Genomic DNA, 18565 nt, shown 5'->3' on the forward strand with positions numbered 1-18565 from the left:
AAAAAAAAAAAAAAAAAATGCCGCCGTCACTTTTGGTGGCTGTGCCATTTTATAAGTGCTGCGTTTAGATGTTGTTATGAGCGGGAGGAATGTTGGACAAAATAAGAATGGACGAAAGCCAGTCATGGGTGGTCTTCCGGGGTGAATAACAGCGCAGGGGCGGAAATCGTTTACAAGTACAAGACTTCGTAGCAGTTATTCTACAATCCGCTACATAGGGGTACTTGATCCTATCCCTCCAGCATACTTCATTTTCCTCCTCCAGCGGCGAGAATTGTATGAGTCTGTTCTTGGATGTCGTTATCCATCATGTATCCTCTAGCGAAATTCTTTCCTTTGCTTCTACTGTTGGCCTCCCCAGGATCGGCCCTTATTAAAATAGATCGCTGTACAGACAGTGATCGAGCAAGGCTCGAACAGGGTGTCAAGGAAGCCCTCGAGGCAGCAGAGGGTTCGTATCTATTGACAACGCACGCAATATCGCAGGGAGATTTGCTTACCACCGCTAGCTGCCCTGAATGCCTTGAACACTGGAAAGATTGGCGACAGTGAAGAGGCTTTTCACGGGGCATATGATCCGATATTGAAACCCGAAGCAAGAGGTTTCGTGCAACGCACGTTCGAGCGGTTGAACGTTATGGGCAAGAATGATTATCAAGGTGCGTTCCCTGCTGACTCCTGATTCCTGACCTGTGTGTTCGCTCCGGCTAAGCGTCGATGCAGTAACTATATACTGTAACGGAGCTCTGGAAGACATCAAGAAGGAGACGTCCGATGCAACGGGACCGCAATGGCACGATACGTTGTTCATTAACAAGGGAAATGGGCAGAGAATTTCGGCCATTTTGGATCAAAGTGCTGAAGACCGCAGGTCAGGAAAGAAACCTGGCGACAGCGAGTCATTTGCAGTTCTCGGTAAGGGCTTGCGTTTGTGATGTATTGGACATGGCAAACGCTGACATTGTTCTAGGTTGGGCACCGGATCCCCCAAGCAAGGATTTCGGAGACCAAGCGCACATTTTCGTGCATAATGACGCTGTGAACCCTCCATCAAATGGTGAATTTGACACTCGTTGGTTATCCGAAATCAAGCAAAATGGCATTGATGGCGGAAAGAATATGTTGGACCTAATCCGTGGCACAACGACCACTGTTCTTCATGAAGTATACAAGCCTCGGTGATGTTAGATGCCGATTCTGACACTGCCTAGTTGCTTCACGTTGCCGGCGGTTTGATCCAGCCACATTCTCGAGGGGCAGTTGTAGACGATGGTCCGGGAGGTGTAAGCATATATCTGCCGCGTCATGAGAGGTTGTAATGTGCTCACAACAAAGCAGATGATGTACGGCTGGCTGTACTGCATGGTGGCAAACAATCAAATTCCGGACGTCGCAACAGAAAAATGCGCCGATTGTCTGATGCAGTTTGCTAAAGGTAACAGAACGCGTATCAAGCGGCGGCGCTACATTACTAATATTGGTTTAGCTTGCTATCTCCAAATCCAAAATCCAGAGCATAAAGCAACGTGCTGGAGGACGGGAATCGTTAAACCCGACACTCTTGAACCAGTTGTGCCAGGTCAGCAAGGTCAGCAAAGACGCGACAGGGTGACACAAGCGAGGGCTAGATGGTTCGCTCGTTCCCGTTCGGCTGTGTAATTTAGTTTGTGGTGTTCTTCTTTCTCTGCTTCGATGGGCTTATCAGATACACTCTGGAAACTACACAGTAGAGATGATCCCATTGGCTCATATTCTTGACTCCCCGGCCCCAAATAGTTAATGACCATGGCGGCCGTGAAAGCGGCGCGACCGACGAATGCATCCAAATCTGACGTGACGAGCTATCAGCATTGAATCTTGACTCTTAGGTAGTATCAGACCGGCGTTCTCCTCCAAAAGAAATGTATATCTCTACAGACCGTTCCTCGAAGTTTCGAACGGCAACGTGATGTAATAAATCAACCCTCTGAGCTACTTGTCGCGAGCCGAACGAGTGAAGCCGAAAGCGGTTTATAACCAGCGAAGTAAGTGACCCAGCCAAGCACATCACCATTCCGGATTACCAGCATCCGGACTTGGGCACCGTCCGAGAAATATGCAAAGGCGAGAGGGTATCGAAGGGTGTCGACATTGGATCTGGGGGCTCACCGGGCTTCGATTGGGCGCCCGAGTCAATTGACCAGAGGGATGGTACGACGTTGTCATCGCGAAAAGCGTACTACGACCCCATTGAAAGGTCACGGCCCAACTTGCAGCTTTTGACCCATCATACCGTGAAAGAAATCCTCTTTGAAGGTCGACTAGTAGTCTCCGCAGCAAACCATAGCACTTCCGAAGTCTGCGCTAAGAAAGAAGTGATCCTCGCCGCTGGCGCGATCCAGACTCCGCAATTGCCTCAGGTCAGTGGCATCGGTCTCAAGTCAGTGCTTGAAGCAGCAGGAATCACCGTGAAGACGAGCCTTCGTGGTGTAGGCGCCAACTTCCAGGACCATCCGACCATCTCAACGCTCTACTCCTTCCCCGCCAGACATTTCCCAACTTTGATACCGTCATCAGCAACGAAACATTCAATGCCACGTCGTGGGAAGAGCATAATGAGCATCGCACCGGCCCCGTCGCCGCAGGTTCTGGCAGCACTGCCCTCCTCTTCTCTCTCCCTCAACTGAATGTGTCCTCGGCATTGGGCGTCGCGCAGGCCCTCCTCTCCCAGTCGGATTCAGAAACACCCTACCCCCCACCCATTTATCGGTCCTCCCCATCCCTCGTTCGCGGTTTTCTCGCCCAGAGCACCATCCTTGCATGCAGGTTTACATCCAACGACTCCGCAGGTCCCATCGCAGGAACCGGTTTCGCCTTCACATTTTTACTGAAGCCCGCCTCGAAAGGCACTGTAACTCTCGACCCAGGAAATCCCGACGGCCTGCCTATAGTTCGGTATAATACTTTATCCAATCTAATCGATGCCTCCATTCTCCTCGCCATGCTCATCTGCACCCGCGCATTCTGGTCATCGTCCAATGCCCCTCTTGCAGCGCACTTTGGCGACATCGACGAATTGCTGCCTGGGGCGCAGTATCAAACGGATGAGCAATTGCTGTCGGCACTCCGTGCGGGTAACCTGTTGCCCGGACTCTCCCACTCCGGCGGTACGTGTGCAATGATGCCGGTGGAGAAGGGGGGCTGCGGAGGACCGGATTTGAAGGTGTATGGGGTGAAGGGGTCGAGGGTGGTGGATGCGAGTGTGATGCCGTTGATTGTGGGCGCACCGTTGCAGGCGACTGTGTACGCGGTGGCGGAAAAGGCCGCAGATTTGATTAAGAGGGATAGACCGTGGTGATCCAAGTGTGACACGAGGGGATTGCGACGCGAGGTCCGTTTCCTGTGGATGAATTAGATGGATGCGGGCTTTCTATGTCTTGCGCATTTGTGATTCTCGAACAGTCAACGATCGCTGGTAAATCACCGTACATCTCATATTGGCCTCCCTTAAAGGCTCCTTCCAAGGCCCCATCTCCTCACTCGAGAGGCCCGCATGTACTGCGAGTTTCCACCCCTAACTGAAAACCCCCATGCAATTCCTATATCTATAGCTGAGGTGTAAAGAGGGAGTACATTGTGGTCCTCAGGCGGGTGGGATGGAGGCAGAATCGGAGGTTCGACCAAGTGTCAAATTCGTACGTACCTATGTAGCTCAACGGGGCTCTGAAACTCCAGTCCAACGTGACACAACGGCCACCCCCTCTGCATTCCTCTGTCGCCCAGCCCAAACCGTACCTTATTTCAGGACCAAACTCAATTTGGAGGCCTGTACAACCTGGGTATGTGTATCCGCAAACGAAAAATCACGCGACACTTCGGCCTTCTGCAAACCCATCTCTTTGACTCTCACCTTTAGTCGATTACCGTTCCCGTCGATCTACTGTAGCGTTCTTTCCAAACATACATGAGCTCTAGGAAAGAGTGAAGGATAGATATACCATAATCATGGCATCCTTTCCTGCTGCTGCAATGCTCCTGCAGCTGCACCGTTTCTCCTCCCGGTACAGGAGAGGCTAGGTGCGACCCACTGTCTGTATCCTTTGCGATTCTGATTTTTGAAAATCACCCCTACTTCTAGTTATCAGTCCTACGTCCCATCGACAAGACACATTACAGAACAGACATCACAGAGGCATACGGTACAACTTTATACTATACAGTCCACGCCCCTCAATCGTATACGATCCGCTCTTACCGTCCACCTGCGCAACGATTACGAGTCCCTATTTACCTCTCGAAAACAGTTACCCGGATGTCTCAGCATAAACCCGAGCCTGCCTACCCTAAACTTCTCAACCTCGACACGAAAAGGCAAACGCCTTCCACTGGCGGTCTCGCCCCGACTCCTGTCATCACTCCCACTCTTACGGAGCACACGACGGAAATTGGCGCAGGTGCAAATACACCGCCATACGCCTCGACTGCGACTTCAATGACCCCATGCGACAGAAGTTGCTGCTACAATGTCAACCCTTCATACGGACACGTAACGGATATGAGTCCTCTGTCGTCTCCTTCATCATATGCCCATGCACCAGAAAAACCATCAGACGACCAAGGGAGCTACGAATATCCCTTTGGATTTTCGAATGGCTACCACGGCGCCTCTCCTCTCATCAACAACAAAAACATCTGCGAAAAAGATGTAAGCGTGGGGTACAGTCTGACAGACTGCAAATGGCGACTACTAGACGTGCTTAACGCGCTTCTATACGCATTACTGCTCCTCGGGGTGGTGCTCAATGTGAACGTTAGGGTCGGCTGGTGGGTTACTGGAAGAGATGGAAATGGTGGTGGCGAGGAGCGGAGTATGCTGCAAGGAGCCAGCGGATGTGACAGTGACGGTTGTGGAGGGGGGAGGATGGGTGGGGTGGTTTTGGATACGATACGGGAGAGGCGTGAGGTACGTCTCCGTTAGCCGTTGATACACTTGACATGTAAAGAACGAAGGGGTGGGCTGATGTTTTACGATTTAGGTGCAGATCTGCCGTGTGCTGCTCGCCGCCACCTCTTCTGCAGAGTCGAGGGGATCAACGTATGACAGCCCACCGAGTCGCATCTACCGCTCTCTTGATGCCTATGCCTTGAAACACTGCAGGTCGGAGCTGGAGGCACTGACTTGGAGCGACGAGGACCAAGACCAAGCCGCAGAATCGAGTACTGTCGATGGACATGAGACCTTCGTGCGGGAACCTGCTCGTCAAAAATCCAACTATGAATCCAAAGAGAGCACATGTCGAAGCACCAGCAAGAATCCAGGGAAGGTGACAAAGTCGGAAGGGGTGCAAAAGCCAGCCGCAGAAGCGGTGCTACAAAAGCCGATGTTCAACATGCCGGATGATGTTGCCGAAGAAGGGAGACTGGGACGGGTGTTACCTAGTCATATGCATGCTGGGTTTGGGGGGAGTTGGAGGAGGAGGCGCGTATGAATCGGCCAGGTGATGTCATGGCGAGGGGATCGACTAGGTGGGTTTGTATTATTGTATGGTGAATAGACTAGGAGTATACGGGCCCTAGAATATGCAGTGTCTTGTAGGTTGATTGTACAATTCTGTGGAGACGAGCGTGTACCGCTTGCTGTTATACCCTCTATTGGAGTGTGTTACGGAGTACTTTGAGCGCAGAGACGGGCGAGCGTTGCACAAACGCCGTGCGACACGTGCGTGTGCATAGGTGTGCACGGCGGATAATGGGCCTAGAGAGTCGTGGTTGAAGCGACACAGGAGTGAGATTAGTAGAGCAGAGTCGTACGAAGCGTTGAGAAAGCAACTCGGCGAATAATGCAAGACCGAGGATGCGGATAGGCAACACAAGGCCGTACGTACGAGGGGTTCCGGTGTGTCCCGAACGGGGTAGGGCGGAGTTGGCTTGATGATGATGATGCAATGCATCAACTCAGTGGACCCGAGGTTCGCTCACATTGTGACTACATAGGTACCGGTAGGCGCCGTCTCCCCGCTCGACAGCAGCGTTTCCAAACAACAGCGCTTGAGGGTTTGATTGGACCTCGTAATAGATGTGCCTGTCAGCAGCATGCCAACAAAATCTTCCCATCACACGTCACCTGCATGAAAGAGGATGAAAATAACCTCTGCAGTGCAACCAACTTGTTTTGGAGTCCATCACCGCTCGCTTAATAAGCACGTGGGAATTCCAATCCTCCTCGACGGCAAAGCGCGCGCATGACTTGGAGGAGGAAGGAGGGGGATGGAGGAGGAGGATGGAGGTTGGTGGAGGAGGGTTGGTGGCGCCGAGGGAACAAAGCAAGGCACAGGCACTCCTACGGTGGACTATTATCAGGTATCCGGCCAAAAAATTCAAATCGAACCTGAGAAGCCCTACATACACTACGTTCTCGCACTACGTACATCTACTACCTCCTTACTGCGTACATACACTGCGTATATATACTGCGTACTTAAACTGCGTACTTGCTCTGCGTACTTGCTGCGTATATACGCTACGTACTTGCTGTGTATATACACTGCGTACTCGCACTGCGTACTTATTCTAGGTACCTGCACTGCGTACCTGCACTGCGTACTTGCTCTGCGTGCTCGCTGCGTACATATACTGCGAACTTGCTGCGTACTATTATATACTCTGCGCGCGTACTTGCACTATATATTAATACGCTTGCACTGCGTACCTATACTGCGTGCGTACTTGTACTATACTTGTACTGCGTAATTGCACTGTGTACGTACACTGCTAATTCTGCAGAGCTTCATCATTGCACCTTCGGCCGCGGGCAGTTTGAATTTTGGCCGGATACCTGATAATAGTCCACCGTACACTCCCGTTGCTCGCCACATGCACCATCGTGCATGCCTCGATCCTGGTGTGGTGAGCTGTCAGGTACCCGATGCGCCCCATCCACTGATTGAAACAGTAGGTACGGAGTACTCTGTACACAGTACCTTCACTACACAGTACACAACCCCGTGGCGTCGCCTAGACGATGCGACACGTCGGTATCCCTTCAGCGGGTACGCGCCAGCCCCCTGGACCTGTCCCCACGACAGTGTGGCGACACACCGAGACATTCCGACAGCCAACATGGGAGAAAAATAGTGGGACCTGTTGTTGTTCTGGCTGGAAAGGAAAAAGAGAAGAGAGAAAAACTCTTCTTTGAAGGCAAAGCAATCATTCCATGACAGGCATAGATGGACTCCCTATATGACAAGCTGGGGAATGGGTGGCTTCGTGGAGCCGGGGAATGCGCGTCTTATTCTTACTGGACTCCTGCTCACCTCGAAATCCGTTGGCTGCGCGTCTTCGTCCATCTGCCTCGGACTGCTTCGGGATTGCGAACTGCAAGACCGGTGGGGGCTCGATCTCTCAACATTCATCTCAACAACGTCCATGGGCGCCAACGCACGACTGTGGCGTGCATGCATCGGCCCCCACCACCCATCCACTTGTTGCGTGCGGCGAGGGTAGCTACGGCGGAGATGGCGACACCCAGTCCAAGTATAAAATCTCCCCTGGTTTTTGCTCAACGATCCCTTTCTCTCTACTCTTTTTTCAGGCTTTGCTCCTCCCATCTTTTGTCACTCCCTCACCAGTCACACTCCTTGTTTCAAAGGCCTTCCTTTGTGAAGACCTGCCCTTCATTCATTCTCTGCGAGAATCACACAATCCTTTATCCAATTCAACAACACATTCATTGTAGAGCAAGGACTCTGTCGTCGGTCGTTTTCACAAGAAGCTTGCTTCCTCAACTCATTTCACCAAGTCGAACCAAAACAAGATACCCATAAATTCGCACCCGTCGTTGAATCATACCCCAACCACCATATCCTCCACCATCATGTTCTCCTCCATCGCCATCGGCTTGTCCCTCGCCGCCGCCGCCTCCGCGGTAGGCATCTCCGTCACTCCCCACGACAAATACTCGTCCTCAGTCGGCGTCCTAGGCTGCCACATCAACACCAACCGCGTCGCCTACTTCCCCGAGTTCCCCTCGTGCGGATCTGTCTGCGTCGAGGTCTCCGCCAACGGCCGCACCGTGCACCTCCTGCACATCGACCAGTCCGGCGGCGCCTACGACATCTCCTATGACGCCTGGAACTACCTCGTTACCGGCCAAAGCGCGGCTGAAAATCCCACCATGGGCGGTGGTATCCCGGCTGAGTACACTCGAGTCGGCATGGACAAGTGCCAGGACCTCATCAAGACGCCCTCCGGCAAACTACCCCTGATGGCCGCCAACTCCATCGGGTACTACGTCGGTTGCGGAGAGAACAGCTGGATCGGGCAGAACTCTGCTCTCTACAACATCCAGAACTGCGCGTGCACCTTCGGCTTCAACGAGGTCTGCCATCTGGATCTTGCCGTCAGCAACCAGCCCAGCTGCCCGCACCTCCTTGGCTCAACCAACCGGCTCAGCGGCCTTCCCGTGACGGACATTGCCTACGGCACTGGCGTCGAGACGGCCCAGATCCAGTAGATGACATGCGCTACCAGGCCGGACCTGGACAATTTTGGACGAGGGAAGAACCCAGATGATATTATGGTGAAGGAAAAAGAAAATCGACTTTACGCTATGATACGCTACGTCATACATTAGCTTCTCCCACCCTTGTTTTGTTCGCTGCTGCGCCCACCCTTGACTTTGGAGAGCACGCGTGTGGGCTTTACGACATTCGCTTCTACGAATTGAGAGGGCCTGGACTATCGGCTTCGGCCTCGACGGTCTACTTCTGTATATAGATTTTCGCTCCCGGTGGGTGGTGGGGAATCACCATCGCTGGGTCCATGTTGGGAATACACCTGGTGCACTCTTTTGACAGCATTGGTACCTCGATTGATTCTGCAATGAGTGAATTGCCTCGTGCCTCGTGCTTTTGTGTGTTGCTGATGGCGTGCTTTTGTTCGGCACATTCCGTCCTCGTCGTGTCCTGAGCTCTGCTCTTCATGAGGCACCCTGCGTATATCGAGTAGCGAGGCGCCAGCATAGCGCTTCGATGTCAGGGAGCGGCGTCAGCAGTGTACATTGTTGAACTGGTCGTTGGGATAAGGTTATCGGGTTATCGGGCGTGTGCCCAATTGGGCTTGGCACTCCTGTTGCTCCGCCTTGCTGATACCTCTGATATATATATGTATATACATAGTGTGGATCAGCAAAGCGCTACCCACTTATGCCCAGTGAGGGATATACGCCGTCCAAAGAGCAAAGAGGTTTTCGTTAGTAAAGGGATGAGGTGGTGGTCACCAGTATCGAGGGTTACCAATGTCGTTGAAGGTCGAGCGCAGGGTTTTTCAACGATTACTGTGTCTTTCCGTGCGTTCCATGCTGGTGTTGATGCTCGAGTTTCCCTCCTCAAAAGTATGCCAGTAACAACCCGCTCAATCCTAGTGACGCCTATTCCCATGCCAGTCCCTTATACAATGCACCTAGCCCCCAGCGGCATAGACATCCAATCCTCCCAATAACGCAATAACGCCTAAGGAAATGCACACCTCAAACGCCCTCAAAGTACTGATGATACGCCTTCTGTGATGCTCTCCCTCTCCTAAGTTCATAGGGGCTCCGAGCACGCCGACCATCACCGCTACCACTGGCCCACCGGGCTGTCCGTGGGGAATCTTCCTCATAGCTCGCCTCGGACTGCGAGTCTACTTCCGCCCGCTCCTCCGTCTTCTCCCTCCTCACCCAACCGTCATCCCGCTCTATCAACCCGGTCTCCTCCGTCTGCTCCTGCTTCGTGCCCTCACTCTCCCCCTCCAAATGGCAATCGGAGCTACGCATCGATGTCTAACGCCTACGGCTCCGATCACCACTCGCCTGCTGGGCCGCCTGCTGCGCAGCGTCATGCCCCAACTCGGCCCTCAAATCCTTCAACCTCTTCTCCGTCTCCTCCCTCTTCTTCGTCTCCTCTTCCAGACTCTTCTGCACAACCCCAATCTTCTCCCTAATCAAGGCAATCAATGCATCCTCCCCTTCCCCACTGAAGGGCACATCCTCCCCTCCCTTTTCTGGCAGTTGGGCCGTCCGCTCCCCATTGGGAAACCCCCTCTTCGGCCGTCCGTTTGGCCCCACGGCCATGGCCGCAGCCTTCTTCGCCCCCTTCATGCCCGCAGTAAGATAATCCCACTGACTCTCGCTCGTGAGCGCCTCAAACAATGCCTCGGTCGGTTCGTTGAACTGCACAACCTCCAGGAACTCGCTCCTCACGCACCCCGTCCTCTCCTGCATGGCCTGCATCTTCTCATCGCCGTACTTCTCCAGCTGCAAAAAGTGCTGCCGATATTGCGCCTTCTCCCCGCTGATGGGCTGGAAGTGCAGCCGCACGTCGATGTTGAAGCCGCCCCAGCCCGTCTCGGTGACTTCGAAGGGCGGGGACTCGCATGTTCGGAGCGGGTTCTCGTACGTGTTGAAGATTTTGAATTGCACCTTGTTGAGCCAGGCGCGTATGTCAGGGTCCCCGGGAGGTTGGCGCACATAGACAGTCCAGCGCTTGGTGTGGTCGTCGGGGATGCCTTTGGGGCGTGTGGGATCGCCGACAGGAGGGAGGTTGTATGCTTCGGAGCCGATGACTGTGGGAGGTCGTCAGTCAGTGAGGGTTTTGGTGCACATGCGGGAGTGACCGACTTATGTTGCGACTTATGCGCTTGTTCTGGATGGTGTTAGTCCGTCACCTGGATTCCCTCCAAATACCCAATTCTCACCTTGACGCGCTTATTCGCGGGCGGTGCAGGCATTGTGACTGCTGTCCCATGTATGTAGAGATTCTCGGAGTTGTCAAATGATGAGAGAATGGGACGCGACGTAAAGTTGAACCAAGAAGGTTATAAACTCCGACCTGTAGCTCCAGTCGCCGCCGAAACGGGTCTCGGCGCCAAGACAAACCGTTCAGCCCTACCAAATCGACCGCTTTGAGGGGATGTGATGTCAACGACTTTTGCGATGGAACGGCAAGGACGTGGACCTTCATGTCCACACAGCAATTACAATGGCTCAGGCGGTGAAGAGGAAGCTCGTGGTTTGTGGTGGGAATGGGTTTTTGGGTATGATTTGGCCTCATCCCCAATGTTGTGCTGCAGCCCTTAAGCTCCGACTCGATTTGCTAACAGCTCCAAGGGACCCGCATCTGTAAAGCTGCCGTAAATCGTGGGTGGACTGTGACCTCTATATCGTGCGTTTTCACCCATCCATTCCTCAACCACACAAGACGGGAAGCTTACTTCTCCCTACAGACGCTCTGGTGAGCCACACTGGTCCTCCGTCTCCTCCCCAACCGCACCCTCTTGGTCATCCAAAGTATCATGGCAGCGCGGTGATATCCTCAATCCCTCAACATATACTTCGCACCTGGAGAATGCCGATGCCGTTGTTCATTCCATGGGAATTTTGCTTGAGGCAGATTACAAGGGCGTAGTTTCGGGCAAGGAGTCCCCAATAGCAGGACTGCAGCGTGCCTTCAGCGCGCACAAGGCCGGGACGCAGAACCCGCTGGATAGAAAAGAGGGAGAGCCGCTGAAACCGCAGGAGAAGGATGGTCAATTGACATATGAAGTCATGAACAGGGACACTGGTACATTTCCTTCCCCCCGTCCTTCCTGAACAAGACCCATATCTAACAGACTACGTCTAGCCGTCTCCCTCGCCAAGGAGTCTTCCACCCGCAACGTCCCTACCTTCCTCTACATCTCCGCCGCCGCGGGCTTTCCCCTCCTCCCCTCTCGCTACATCTCCTCGAAGCGTGAAGCTGAATCCCTCATCGCCTCTAACTTCCCCGCTATGCGCTCTATCTTCATCCGCCCACCCTTCATGTACGACACCTCACGCACATTCACCATGCCCATCGCTATGCTGGGCAATGCAGCGAGTATGTTGAATGGTGTTTTCGGGGGCAGATTGAAGTGGCTGATGGGTGCCGGGGCGGTGAAGCCCTTGAAGGCAGACACGGTGGGTGCGGCGGTGGTCGAGGCGTTGGAGGATGAGCATGTCAAGGGCGTGGTTGAGGTGCCAATGATTGAGACGTTGGCGACCAGAGCCTGGAGGAAGAACATGCTCTGAGCAAGGCCGGTAAAAGGCGTGTAAGATAGTGTATAACCGTGACTCTGTGTCAGTCTCGAAGAAGCAAGTTGGGGGGATTTATATACGGTTCATGTGGTGATGGATCCGACCCCCTTTCTCGGCCAACGCCTCTATTCGTCCTGGTCATGGCTAGTGCTTGGGCCGCGGATGAAGTTCGACCTGATTCTCTGCTAGTCGAAGTCGATCAAAAACACAGGGGCCCAGGAGGTGCACTTCCGACAGAAACTCCACCCTTGGGCTCTGGACACCCACCCTCGGACGCACTACCATCATCCATCCCCTATTTTACTCACCGCTTGACCCAATCTGCTCTGCACCGTGTTTACATATGGACCTTGCCGTGACGTTCACAGATATGATAGACGATAGAGCCAAGTCCTGCACAATGGAACCACAAAGTTTGAGAACAACTTGTTTCATGTAGACAGGTCGATTGAGTCCTATATACTGCATAGCAAGCTACTGGATCTGATCGGATCTGACGGACGAATATTGCTCCATTCGTCATTCGTCAGCTCCGTACTTTTGAACCGCCTTCCTTCAACTCGAAGGCAGCATGCAGCACATGCCTCCAAGATGATCCAGCTCTTACTTTGATGATGACAGCAGATACCAGAAACCCCGACTGCGATTGAATGCACGCCTATGCGCATACATCGGGGACACGCAGAATCCATATGCAGGCAACTCCAGCCCTATGCATGGGTATCGATACTGAAGAGTATGTAACGCCAGGAACGCCCGTCCGTGAGCAGCTGGTAGAGCTTGCTTGACCGCTACGAGACTTGCGGAAGATATCTCGCTAATCTGATTGAGGCGGTTGTGATGGAGCAGAAGAGGAAATGTAAGGAGTGAGGGAAGAGACTCTGAAAGAAAATGTCGAGAGTACTGTAACAATGCAATGTCAATACGTCGGCCATGGAACAGTATGGCCATAATGTGTGTGCGCACAGGACTGAGTGGTTAGTAGACGTTGGTCAGAGATTGACCACGCGGGTATCGTCTTTGAGGAACTGGCGGCGGTAATTGGCGATCTCAACCGCAATTCCATTGGGATCCTTGATGCTCTTCCGCCGAAGTTCCTGAAGGACGAGTTTTAGGCCATCGTTCCACTGCTGCCTCTCCTCAGGCGTCTTTCCAGGGTTCGCAGTTCCCAGTTGGACGAGGAGCTTATCACCTACGTCGACGGGTCGTCAGAAAGTATAAGGGGACGAGGGGACTGCGAGTCCCAAATTTTTGAAACCAACGTACCACTGATTTTCATCTCTCGGAAATGCTGCCCGTCGCAGTGGGGATCGTTACAGGTGCCACCCACTGCTTCAAATCTGCACAGAGGTTTCTCAGGGTCAATCTGATGGCTGTAAGTGAGAGACAGGAAGCCACCAGCAACGTCTTGCGAATAATTGGGGTGATAGCGATATGATTTGAACATGCGCAGAGGACTCTCATATGGCGTGAACCAAATCCTACCAGCTGGGACCTCGGGTGGAGAGGCCTACAGTCGTCAGCCTAGAACGACAAGCAGTGGATGACATACCGGTTTCTCGACATGGACCAATGCAGGGAGACCCTGCGATTGTAACTCGGGCGCTAGATCGTCAGCAACAGCGATATCAGAACCTCTCCCATAGGTATGTGATATCGAACCGCGGTGAACCTTTTTACGAGATGTCGAGGGGTCATCTGATTCATCTGAGGAAGTTGACAGGTCCATTCCGTCGTGGTCGTCTGTCTCAGCCTCTTGTCCAGTGGTCTCAGAAGTATCGAGGGGCGGATGGATATCACGCGTCTTCCCATCAACTGCATCAGCGGCACCAGCGCGAGCTTCCAATCGACCATTGGAAGAATCATCGGCCGGAGCTGGGCTTAACGCGGGCTCGTATACCTCCCCTTCGTCCTCCGTCGGAGGCAACGTCGACGTTGCGTGAGGGAGCACACCGGGACCCATCGATTTGGGGACCTCATTCGCTGAGGTTGCAACGGCCTCTGCTTTCATAGTTTGCTCAGGTTCGTACTCTTCCTCCTCGCCTTCCGGGGCCTCCGACATTTCCATTTCGCCTTCTGAAGAAGGCGACTTGGCGCTGGAACGGGAATCGAACTCGTGCTGAGTGGACATAGTGGGAGTGGTGACGGGGTGAACCGCTGGTTCCGGTGAGTAGAAATCCTCCTCGTCAATAGAGGTGGCTGGTTCAATCTGGTCGGTCGCTACTTCTACGGTCAAAGGGGCAACGCGACCCTGTGAGACATGGTCTTGAGAAGCGGTGATTTCGACAGCTGGGGAAGCGCCGAGCGTTGATTCAGCGTCATCCATGGCAACATCCTCCTTAATCCTGGAATCAGCTTGTAACGGTAGAGATCCGGGCACGTTGCTTGTTGGCGAGATCCCGGGAGAAACCGACTCTGCTGGAGTACGGATCGCCTCCTGTGGGCTCCTCCCTTGCACCTCGCCTGACGCGACGACCTCAGTGACGGGCACAACCTCCGTCAATGTTGAGGAGGAGGGTCTTGATTGGGCTGCCGGTTGCACCTCCTTTTCACCACCCGTCTCCGCTTTACGCGCCTGTAGTTCTTCATCGGCCATACCATCGGTGTCTATACCAAAGCTTTCCAATTCCTCCAGGAGCTTCTCTCTGTCGCGCTTTTCCCTGTCTCTCTTTGATCGTAGCTCGGCAATTTGCTTCTCCAGCTGGGCAAGTCGAGTGTTGTCGACCTCTAGGTCGCTGTCCAAAGTTCGTAAAGCAGACTGAATCTCGATACGACGTTGCTTTGTCCACTCAGTTGACCTGTTGGCACCACCAGTGACGGCAGGAATCACTGTGTCAGGGACTACTGCTTGTTGCTCTGGGGCTGCTATGGCAACTCCGACAAGCTGTGAGGGTTCAGCGTGGCTCGTTGCATTGCCATTATGACTTGATTTCGTCTCGATTCCAGAGCTTTCAGCGGCTGACAAGGCAACGAGTGAGTCCTTCTTAGCCTGCGCAGTCTTCTTCTTAGAACTTAGTGCAGCGATTTTTGCCTTCAGTTTCAAGATCGCCTGCTCCCTCTTCAAGATCTCCTCCGACGTGGCTTCAGCGGGCGTGCGCGATGCAGGAGGCGTCAGTACGGCGGATTGTTTACCAGAACTTCCTCCATTTGGTAACACAGTCCTGATTCCATTTCTCGCGGCGTGAGGTTGAATTGACTGGGAAGCGGGTTGTGCGCCAGTGTGATCATCGTCCAACTCCATGTCACTGCCGTCACTCTCGGTATCGCTTATTGGGATGACCATCGATTCATGATGATGTTCGTGTGGAGACTGGCCTAGAGGTCTTGTATAAGGTGGACCTGGATGTGGAGGCGAACGATGCTCGTTGTCAAAATCCGAGGCAACTGGGCGCTTGCGAGCTGAGGACTTGATACCAGGTACGGCAGCCACTTGTGCCGTCCCTGTCGGTTGACCCACTTTCGAGAAAGCCGGAGAATTCATAAAAAGGCCAGGGAGCGTGGCAGCAGCGGCGGCTGAGGAGTCACGTGCGATAGGGGCATTCAAAGCTGCAGGAACCGTTGAGCTAGGTTTTGCAGGTGCATTTCCCCCTGTGGCGTCAGTTCCTTGGGGAGTTGGTGGGTTAGATGGCGGCAACTTTCCCTGAGCTCGCATCATCTCGAGTCTCTGCTTAATCAACTCGGTCTGACGAGCTTTTTCGGCTTCTGACTTGGGGGTACTGGTACCTGCCACTTTCTTCATGACCTGCGGTTGGTCCTTTGCATTTGAGGATGACGGGAGCGAAACGGCAGTCGTAGGAGCCGTAACTTGCGCTGCTTTCGACACGGGTAGTCTCGATGTGTTGGATTGAGGATCTGCCGGCGCATGTCCCTCTTCCACAGGCGAGGACAGTACAGGAGTGGTTTTACCGGCGTTGGATTGCTTAGTCGACTTCAAAGCTTGCAAGCGCGCAATATATTCTTGACGGTCCGCCGGTGATTTCGTTGCCTTGACGGGCAAAATCTGTGGAGCATTGGTGGTTATTGCCGGCGCAGGCTTGACGCTTTCGCCGGGGCCCTGCTCAGTTGGCACAGAAGAAATGAGATGGCTGGATGGCTCCACGGGAAGATTTGGAGTGGTGGGTGGGTTGACAGTCGCAAGCTCAGCTGCCGAAGGTTCCGCTTGGATAGGTAGACCTAGGTCATCATATAGTTGTCGGAGCAACTCAACATCCAATCCTTCGCGAGTAAGCTGAGTATACTCGATTTTGTTCTCCTGGAGTATGGATACAAAACGCTTGGCCTCTTCACGCTTTGTACAGAGATCGTTGGGCAGTCCGCGACCATAGCCGTTTTGAGTGTTGGAGCTCGCCATAACACCCCGGCCAACGGACTTAGCCACGCTCCCGAAGTTATTGATGGAGGTCTCAGGGACGGATCGCGGCAGCTCCACCACTCTACGTGCCCTCGCGGATGCATCATCCGCATCGCTGAGTTCCCCCTCTTCTTTGTCACTATCAGCGATAGCCGCTACTCGATCGTTCAAGCTCATTGATGACTGCGGATCCCAAGCCGATGCGTCTGCTCGAGGAGCCTCAGTCTGATGCGGTGGTGCGCTAGGCGCCGGTGGTGCAGCGTAAGGTATCGTAGAGGCGGGTACTGGTGGTGGGGGAATAGGGAAGCCAGCGGAGGCGGGGAAAGGGGGAGGAAAAACGGCAGGGAAAGGACTCAGTTGAGGAGCTGGGGGAGCCGGCCAGGGCGCATAATGCGACTGTTGCATATTCTGGCTATATGCTTGGAAGTTCAAGCCTGGGAGGCCCGAAGGAAACTGGTGTTGGAGACCAGACTGCTGGTTGGGAGGCGCGGCGGGCGGGGTGAGGGGAACGCCGGGCGGAGGGAACCACTGGCTGTATGGTGGTTGCGAGTACCTAGAGTTGGCCATGGTGCGAAGTCGCGACGCGCCGGTAACGGCGTCTGACAACGTTACGGGCCTTCACTGGGAAAGTGGATTCGTGGGCGAGACGGCCGCAGACTCTATGAATTGGGCGCCCTTTACACGCTGAGATGGAGGGCGACTAAAGGTCACGACGTTTGGTAGTGTTTCGCCCAGGAGCTGCCGGTGCCGCTGAGGGGAATGGTGAAGGCGCTCCTGGCGGGGTGCAGAATATAGAAGAGTTTCAGCGGAGGGTGGGTGGGGAAGAAAAGAGGTGAGGTAGACAGGAGACATGAAGTTGAGTGGCTGCCGCCAAGAGAATCACGTGCCAGTTCCGTTGCTGGGCAGCGACCGGGGTTATATATATATATGCGGCATAAACAAACCTGGTCGGTCAACAGAATCACCAGAATCACCACCAGCAGCCCTGGAGCAGCATCGCAGTTATCTCCCCTAGTTACGCCCTCACTCACCACCCGCGACAACGAAGTAACCCTCCATAGCCGCGCCGGACGCCCGCCACTGCATCCTTGTATATGCTCCTTTCCTTGCACTGCTCGCCCGCCCTCTGTCTCTCACCTCTCACTATTCTTATCCTCGCCCAACCACCTCTTTGTCTGTCCAAGCCGCAGGATGCTTCCGTGAAGTAACATCCTCGCGCTTTCCTCCTGAACATTAATCATCATCATGAGCGCCCCTGCCCTATCTGGTCCCCGATGGCGCGCCAGTCACGTTCCCCGAAACTCCTCTTCATCGCCTCCGTCCTCAGGACCCGTACCAGCTCCTTCACAACCCAGCTCCGCTCTCCTTTCATCACCGCTCACCGAACCGCCGAACGATATGAGCCACCTACGACATCGCTCGCTCTCGCACCTTAACGACTCTAACCCGGCCCGGACGACCTCCAAGCGCATCAGCACACCCGCCGGCACCTTTGCACCCCAGTTTATTGCCGAAAGCTCGCAAGATTCGCTTGAAGTGAGAGGCATTGAAGGAGAGAATGACTTCTCCGGGAAACGTTATGTCTGGCTCCGGGATCCCAAGACTGCTTTTGTGCGCGGATTTGTCGTGGATGAACTGGATGGTGGGCGGCTTCGAGTTCAGTGCGATGATGGATCACAGCATGAAGTCGACGCAGACTCGGTGGACAAGGTCAACCCGGCCAAGTTCGACAAGGCAGACGATATGGCCGAGTTGACTCACCTCAACGAACCTTCCGTCATTCATAATCTGCACATGCGATACCAAGCGGATTTGATTTACGTATGTCTGTTGCGACTCTCCTCTTTGTTCATGCTCTAACGTCATTAGACCTACTCGGGTTTGTTCTTGGTGACGGTGAACCCCTACTGCCCTTTGCCGATATACTCCCGGGAGTACATCAACATGTACCGTGGCCGCAGCAGGGAAGAGACGAAGCCTCATATCTTCGCCATGGCTGACGAGGCCTTCCGGAACCTCGTGGACGAGGGCGCAAACCAGAGCATACTGGTCACGTAAGCGTTCCTCATCTTCGTTCCAACCCTTTCTGACTGTCAGCAGCGGAGAATCCGGTGCCGGTAAGACTGAAAACACGAAGAAGGTCA

The 18565-nt window shown here is 53.8% G+C and overlaps 10 protein-coding genes across 10 annotated transcripts; 6 read left to right on the forward strand and 4 right to left on the reverse strand.

Moving 5' to 3' along the window:
- The first annotated feature begins 277 nt into the window (after positions 1 to 277).
- EI97DRAFT_470435 (FAD/NAD(P)-binding domain-containing protein) lies at positions 278 to 3651 on the forward strand. The gene is made up of 9 exons (XM_033801767.1): positions 278 to 451; positions 510 to 659; positions 724 to 915; positions 971 to 1164; positions 1212 to 1283; positions 1339 to 1435; positions 1487 to 1588; positions 2038 to 2468; positions 2528 to 3651. The coding sequence occupies exons 1-9, from the start codon at positions 295 to 297 to the stop codon at positions 3335 to 3337; spliced, it is 2205 nt and encodes a 734-aa protein (XP_033649876.1). The 5' UTR covers positions 278 to 294; the 3' UTR covers positions 3338 to 3651.
- A 571-nt stretch (positions 3652 to 4222) lies between these two features.
- EI97DRAFT_436973 (uncharacterized protein) lies at positions 4223 to 5026 on the forward strand. The gene has a single exon (XM_033799239.1). It carries the CDS (start codon positions 4292 to 4294, stop codon positions 4955 to 4957), a length of 666 nt encoding a protein of 221 aa, XP_033649877.1. The 5' UTR covers positions 4223 to 4291; the 3' UTR covers positions 4958 to 5026.
- Positions 5027 to 5948: 922 nt separating this feature from the next.
- On the forward strand, positions 5949 to 7039 carry EI97DRAFT_211332 (uncharacterized protein). Its single transcript, XM_033793770.1, has 3 exons — positions 5949 to 6697; positions 6763 to 6885; positions 6932 to 7039. Exons 1-2 carry the CDS (start codon positions 6247 to 6249, stop codon positions 6816 to 6818), a joined length of 507 nt encoding a protein of 168 aa, XP_033649878.1. The 5' UTR covers positions 5949 to 6246; the 3' UTR covers positions 6819 to 6885; positions 6932 to 7039.
- On the forward strand, positions 6968 to 7943 carry EI97DRAFT_211460 (uncharacterized protein). Its single transcript, XM_033793773.1, has one exon. The coding sequence runs from the start codon at positions 7206 to 7208 to the stop codon at positions 7800 to 7802; it is 597 nt and encodes a 198-aa protein (XP_033649879.1). The 5' UTR covers positions 6968 to 7205; the 3' UTR covers positions 7803 to 7943.
- EI97DRAFT_211530 (uncharacterized protein) lies at positions 7720 to 8816 on the forward strand. The gene has a single exon (XM_033793774.1). It carries the CDS (start codon positions 7853 to 7855, stop codon positions 8489 to 8491), a length of 639 nt encoding a protein of 212 aa, XP_033649880.1. The 5' UTR covers positions 7720 to 7852; the 3' UTR covers positions 8492 to 8816.
- Positions 8817 to 9431: 615 nt separating this feature from the next.
- EI97DRAFT_436975 (uncharacterized protein) lies at positions 9432 to 9871 on the reverse strand. Its single transcript, XM_033799240.1, has one exon. The coding sequence runs from the start codon at positions 9791 to 9793 to the stop codon at positions 9506 to 9508; it is 288 nt and encodes a 95-aa protein (XP_033649881.1). The 5' UTR covers positions 9794 to 9871; the 3' UTR covers positions 9432 to 9505.
- EI97DRAFT_470438 (yeats-domain-containing protein) lies at positions 9432 to 10746 on the reverse strand (the record flags this gene model as incomplete). The annotated part of the gene is made up of 3 exons (XM_033801768.1): positions 9432 to 10581; positions 10637 to 10661; positions 10714 to 10746. The coding sequence occupies 3 exons, from the start codon at positions 10744 to 10746 to the stop codon at positions 9800 to 9802; spliced, it is 840 nt and encodes a 279-aa protein (XP_033649882.1). The 3' UTR covers positions 9432 to 9799.
- Positions 10747 to 10836: 90 nt separating this feature from the next.
- On the forward strand, positions 10837 to 12493 carry EI97DRAFT_211369 (NAD dependent epimerase/dehydratase family protein-like protein). Its single transcript, XM_033793772.1, has 4 exons — positions 10837 to 11076; positions 11126 to 11180; positions 11242 to 11579; positions 11640 to 12493. Exons 1-4 carry the CDS (start codon positions 10998 to 11000, stop codon positions 12062 to 12064), a joined length of 897 nt encoding a protein of 298 aa, XP_033649883.1. The 5' UTR covers positions 10837 to 10997; the 3' UTR covers positions 12065 to 12493.
- Positions 12494 to 13062: 569 nt separating this feature from the next.
- Positions 13063 to 13517, reverse strand: EI97DRAFT_385907 (uncharacterized protein; the record flags this gene model as incomplete). The annotated part of the gene is made up of 2 exons (XM_033796042.1): positions 13063 to 13262; positions 13337 to 13517. 2 exons carry the CDS (start codon positions 13515 to 13517, stop codon positions 13063 to 13065), a joined length of 381 nt encoding a protein of 126 aa, XP_033649884.1.
- EI97DRAFT_211340 (uncharacterized protein) lies at positions 13306 to 17253 on the reverse strand. Its single transcript, XM_033793771.1, has one exon. The coding sequence runs from the start codon at positions 16986 to 16988 to the stop codon at positions 13590 to 13592; it is 3399 nt and encodes a 1132-aa protein (XP_033649885.1). The 5' UTR covers positions 16989 to 17253; the 3' UTR covers positions 13306 to 13589.
- Between the last annotated feature and the right edge of the window lie 1312 nt (positions 17254 to 18565).

Source organism: Westerdykella ornata (genome assembly GCF_010094085.1).
Source record: "Westerdykella ornata strain CBS 379.55 unplaced genomic scaffold EI97scaffold_39, whole genome shotgun sequence".
Taxonomy (NCBI): Eukaryota; Fungi; Ascomycota; class Dothideomycetes; order Pleosporales; family Sporormiaceae; genus Westerdykella; species Westerdykella ornata.

Coding starts and splice junctions, on each gene's coding strand:
- EI97DRAFT_211332 (XM_033793770.1), top strand. CDS start 6,247: ATGGAGGAGGAGGATGGAGGTTGGTGGAGGAGGGTTGGTGGCGCCGAG. Junction 6,698..6,762: donor GCACTGCGTACCTATACTGC/GTGCGTACTTGT, acceptor CTAATTCTGCAG/AGCTTCATCATTGCACCTTC.
- EI97DRAFT_436973 (XM_033799239.1), top strand. CDS start 4,292: ATGTCTCAGCATAAACCCGAGCCTGCCTACCCTAAACTTCTCAACCTC.
- EI97DRAFT_211530 (XM_033793774.1), top strand. CDS start 7,853: ATGTTCTCCTCCATCGCCATCGGCTTGTCCCTCGCCGCCGCCGCCTCC.
- EI97DRAFT_470435 (XM_033801767.1), top strand. CDS start 295: ATGTCGTTATCCATCATGTATCCTCTAGCGAAATTCTTTCCTTTGCTT. Junction 1,165..1,211: donor CGACCACTGTTCTTCATGAA/GTATACAAGCCT, acceptor GACACTGCCTAG/TTGCTTCACGTTGCCGGCGG. Junction 2,469..2,527: donor TGAAGACGAGCCTTCGTGGT/GTAGGCGCCAAC, acceptor CTTCCCCGCCAG/ACATTTCCCAACTTTGATAC.
- EI97DRAFT_211460 (XM_033793773.1), top strand. CDS start 7,206: ATGGACTCCCTATATGACAAGCTGGGGAATGGGTGGCTTCGTGGAGCC.
- EI97DRAFT_211340 (XM_033793771.1), bottom strand. CDS start 16,988: ATGGCCAACTCTAGGTACTCGCAACCACCATACAGCCAGTGGTTCCCT.
- EI97DRAFT_211369 (XM_033793772.1), top strand. CDS start 10,998: ATGGCTCAGGCGGTGAAGAGGAAGCTCGTGGTTTGTGGTGGGAATGGG. Junction 11,181..11,241: donor TGGACTGTGACCTCTATATC/GTGCGTTTTCAC, acceptor TTCTCCCTACAG/ACGCTCTGGTGAGCCACACT. Junction 11,580..11,639: donor AGTCATGAACAGGGACACTG/GTACATTTCCTT, acceptor GACTACGTCTAG/CCGTCTCCCTCGCCAAGGAG.
- EI97DRAFT_436975 (XM_033799240.1), bottom strand. CDS start 9,793: ATGCGTAGCTCCGATTGCCATTTGGAGGGGGAGAGTGAGGGCACGAAG.